We start from the raw sequence: 3,065 nt of genomic DNA, 5'->3' as shown, positions 1-3,065 counted from the left end.
GGTACGCAGGGGAGCTCGGGGATGTGTTAAAGCCTCAAAGCTTTGTGAAATTCGCTTGATGAGCCAGCCAGCGTTAGCTAAGGATAGCAGCAGTGCACTTGAGTCAGTCGCTGTTAGCTAGTTTATGTGCGAATTCCAATTTCATATTGGTAATAAGCTCCGTATGGAGTTTAGCGTGCCAAGGCTCTGGATTTCCGTTGAAGGCAGAGCCTTCGACAAAAATGTAGCGCTCTATCAGTCTGCCCAGCAAGGCCGCTGTCATTCGTGTACTTGTGACTGTGCTTTGACAGTGCTAGTGTGAAGACAAGATAGACTGCACTTACGAGGTTCTACGGATGAATATGGCACAATGTTAAAGGGAAGGAGGGCTCTTGCGTAGCCCTATCGACTTTGAAGACTGCAGTGCAGCCTAAGTGTAACCAAACATTTCGCAGGAATCTCCCAGTTTCCGTTCTCTCCTTTAGTTTATGGTTGTTGACGACGGCATTCTTGCGAGATGACGGGATGCCCGTTGCCTCCTAGGACTCGCCTACGTTGCAAAACTTGGACGAGAAGCTGACTGGTGTCCCCTCTGCTGACTCTGGATAACAGGCACTAAAGGTGCTGATCGATCTGGTTGCGCTTCGCGTCACTTGCGGCTCACAAATGTGGACAGCCTCTGCACGCGCCCCAAAAGGGAATCTCTCTCCGCTTCTGCAAGATAAGCATACACAAAAAATGCAGCTTCTGACGATTTAAATTATCCGACCTAATACTTGACAACCAAAGTGCTGGCACTACACCAAGTATCTGCAATCGCAGCTTGAAACCAACGGACAGGGATGGCCGGACCTAGTTTCATCACAGTAGTTTGTACAGCCTTTAGCAGCTGTTGTTGTTGTTTCTGCTGCTGATGCAAAAGCCTCGCGAAGTCAGCTCGCACTAGTTGCTGTGTTCCTTGAAGAAGCCGCACCCGAAGCAGGATTTCAAGGATGGCTGCCTGAAACCCTCTACAACTAGAATCTGAAACCTTGGTAAGTTCGCTCGTTTTCTGAGTGGAGGTGTATGGTGAGTATAGGGCAGCACCGGCCGCGATATTCTGGGATGAGGCTCTTTGTGGAGACGTGACTGCTGGTGATTCTTCGACCGTCGTTGTGCTGTTGGGAGATAGATGCTGCAGTAACAGAAGCGCTTTGCACACAGAGAGCTCGTACTCCAATCTTCCTTGGGTTTGTGCAGTTTCTGAGGTGAACACGCCTGGAACCACTTGCGGCTGTGGCAATCTTTCTAGTATTCCACCTTGGGCTAGTCCACTGCAACCTGACGGCGGTAACGGTCGCTGCACGGGAGACGAAAGCCCCTTTCGTGAAGTCTCCGAGGTGCCTTCAGACACTGCTTGCGCCGGACCAGAACCTGGCTCTTCTGAAGCACTATCAGGTTGCTTTAGCAAGTGACCATACGCAGCCTCGTCAGCAACGAATGATTCTTGGTGGGATAAAACGTCTGCAGCGGCCGGACGGCTTCCAGAATGTAGTCCCTGTATAGATCCGTTGTCCCCTGGCTGACTCTCTGCAAACCCAATGCCTGCACAACCAGAATTCAGGTAAAGCATACCCCTGAGGCAGCGGACTACGCACAATGATGCACGAAAGGCGTCGGCGAGGGACGTGAAAGAGCAAGGCCGTAAGTCCAACTTCTTTAGGTGAGAGAAATCGTCCAGAAATTCTGAGGAGATATGGGCTTCCCCTTTCACTGCGCCTTCGATTTCATGCACGGATTGCTGCTTGACTTCATCAGGTGTAGTGAGAGCGCTATCTAGCTTATCGTCGCCTGTGGTACCAACCACAGTCCGTTCGCTGTCTGTGTTGGAAGTAGGGGGCCAGTAAGGAGAAATAAAATGTCGCTGCTCAGCAGGTTGCAGATTGGAAGGTGCACGTTCTGAAGGTAATATTTCATCGGGAGTCGCTTTTCCACGTATAGAGCTGGTTGGTGTCTGCTGAGCTGCTGGATTGCTTGGGTCGTTGACCGAATCCATCATCAGACGGGCCGAAGTCACCGAAACTTCTCCTCCGTAAGAATCGAAGAAGAGAACAAAACAGAAGGGCCTGGAGCGTTTAAAATGGGAACTGAAAGCCTTTCTCTGACACTCGCAAGCTATTTTGAGACCCCGACGACAGCCCCGAAGTGTGTGTTTACCAGACCTTGCAATAAGCCAAAGATGCTACTAACAAGGCGCCAGAAGTCTTAAAATACCTTCTTAAAATTGTTCGCACCAGCTATTAAGCAGAGGGATTTCCCGTCTCTGGGTAAAGCAGCACTCTAGAGTCGGCCCACCATGCAGGGTCGTGCTCCCCCCATCGAAATTGACTGCTCAGGAAGGCCAGTTCAAAGTCGGACGCCTATTCCTGTAGTTGCACCTGAACATCACCTGCGTCTTGCATTTTGTAATGTACTCCACTCCCTTCGATGCACACTCATCATGACGAACAGGGAAGGGGAGCATAATATAAGGGTGGGCAACGGAACGCAGCGCAGACGGCAGAGATCGATAACAGGCACTGTACAGACAGACAAAATATATACAGGCAAACAGTGGGCAGACAAACAATGCTTTGACAGGCAGTGTGCGGACGCAAACAGTCTACAGACAGACAGTACACGCAGGTAACCAGTGTACGCACAGTGTAGAGCGAGTGGTAGTGGTTTGGTGTTAATTCTTCTAATACTTGTAGAGATGAAGTCTATCGAGCACTCCTGGTAGGCATGATGGTTCTCTAGGAAAAAATGGGCAGATGTATATATATATATATATATATATATATATATAGTTGAAGTGCACATCAGTTTTCCCTCAGGAGACAGAAAAGACGATAACCGAATACATACTTACCTGTAGTGACATAGTGACAGACCACAACCTCATCCGAGCGGCGTCCTGAGCTACAACCCAGCAAAGGGACTTACTTCGCAGCCCACAGCTATATCCAAGTAAGTGTTCATGCACCAACATGGGGCAGGCATTCCTGCATCTGGCCCCCCAACTCCTGCAAACAGCGCACACCTTCGTGTTCCTGTTTGTCCCTAAA

The 3,065-nt window shown here is 49.8% G+C and overlaps 1 protein-coding gene across 1 annotated transcript; it reads right to left on the bottom strand.

Moving 5' to 3' along the window:
* Positions 1-628: 628 nt before the first annotated feature.
* On the bottom strand, positions 629-2,014 carry EAH_00065550 (hypothetical protein, conserved; the record flags this gene model as incomplete). Its single annotated transcript, XM_013392822.1, has 2 exons — positions 629-693; positions 832-2,014. 2 exons carry the CDS (start codon positions 2,012-2,014, stop codon positions 629-631), a joined length of 1,248 nt encoding a protein of 415 aa, XP_013248276.1.
* Positions 2,015-3,065: the final 1,051 nt, after the last annotated feature.

This window comes from Eimeria acervulina, genomic scaffold (assembly GCF_000499425.1).
Source record: "Eimeria acervulina Houghton genomic scaffold, Eah_scaff2213, whole genome shotgun sequence".
NCBI classification, from domain to species: Eukaryota; Apicomplexa; class Conoidasida; order Eucoccidiorida; family Eimeriidae; genus Eimeria; species Eimeria acervulina.
This window is presented reverse-complemented; position numbering and strand designations above follow the sequence as displayed.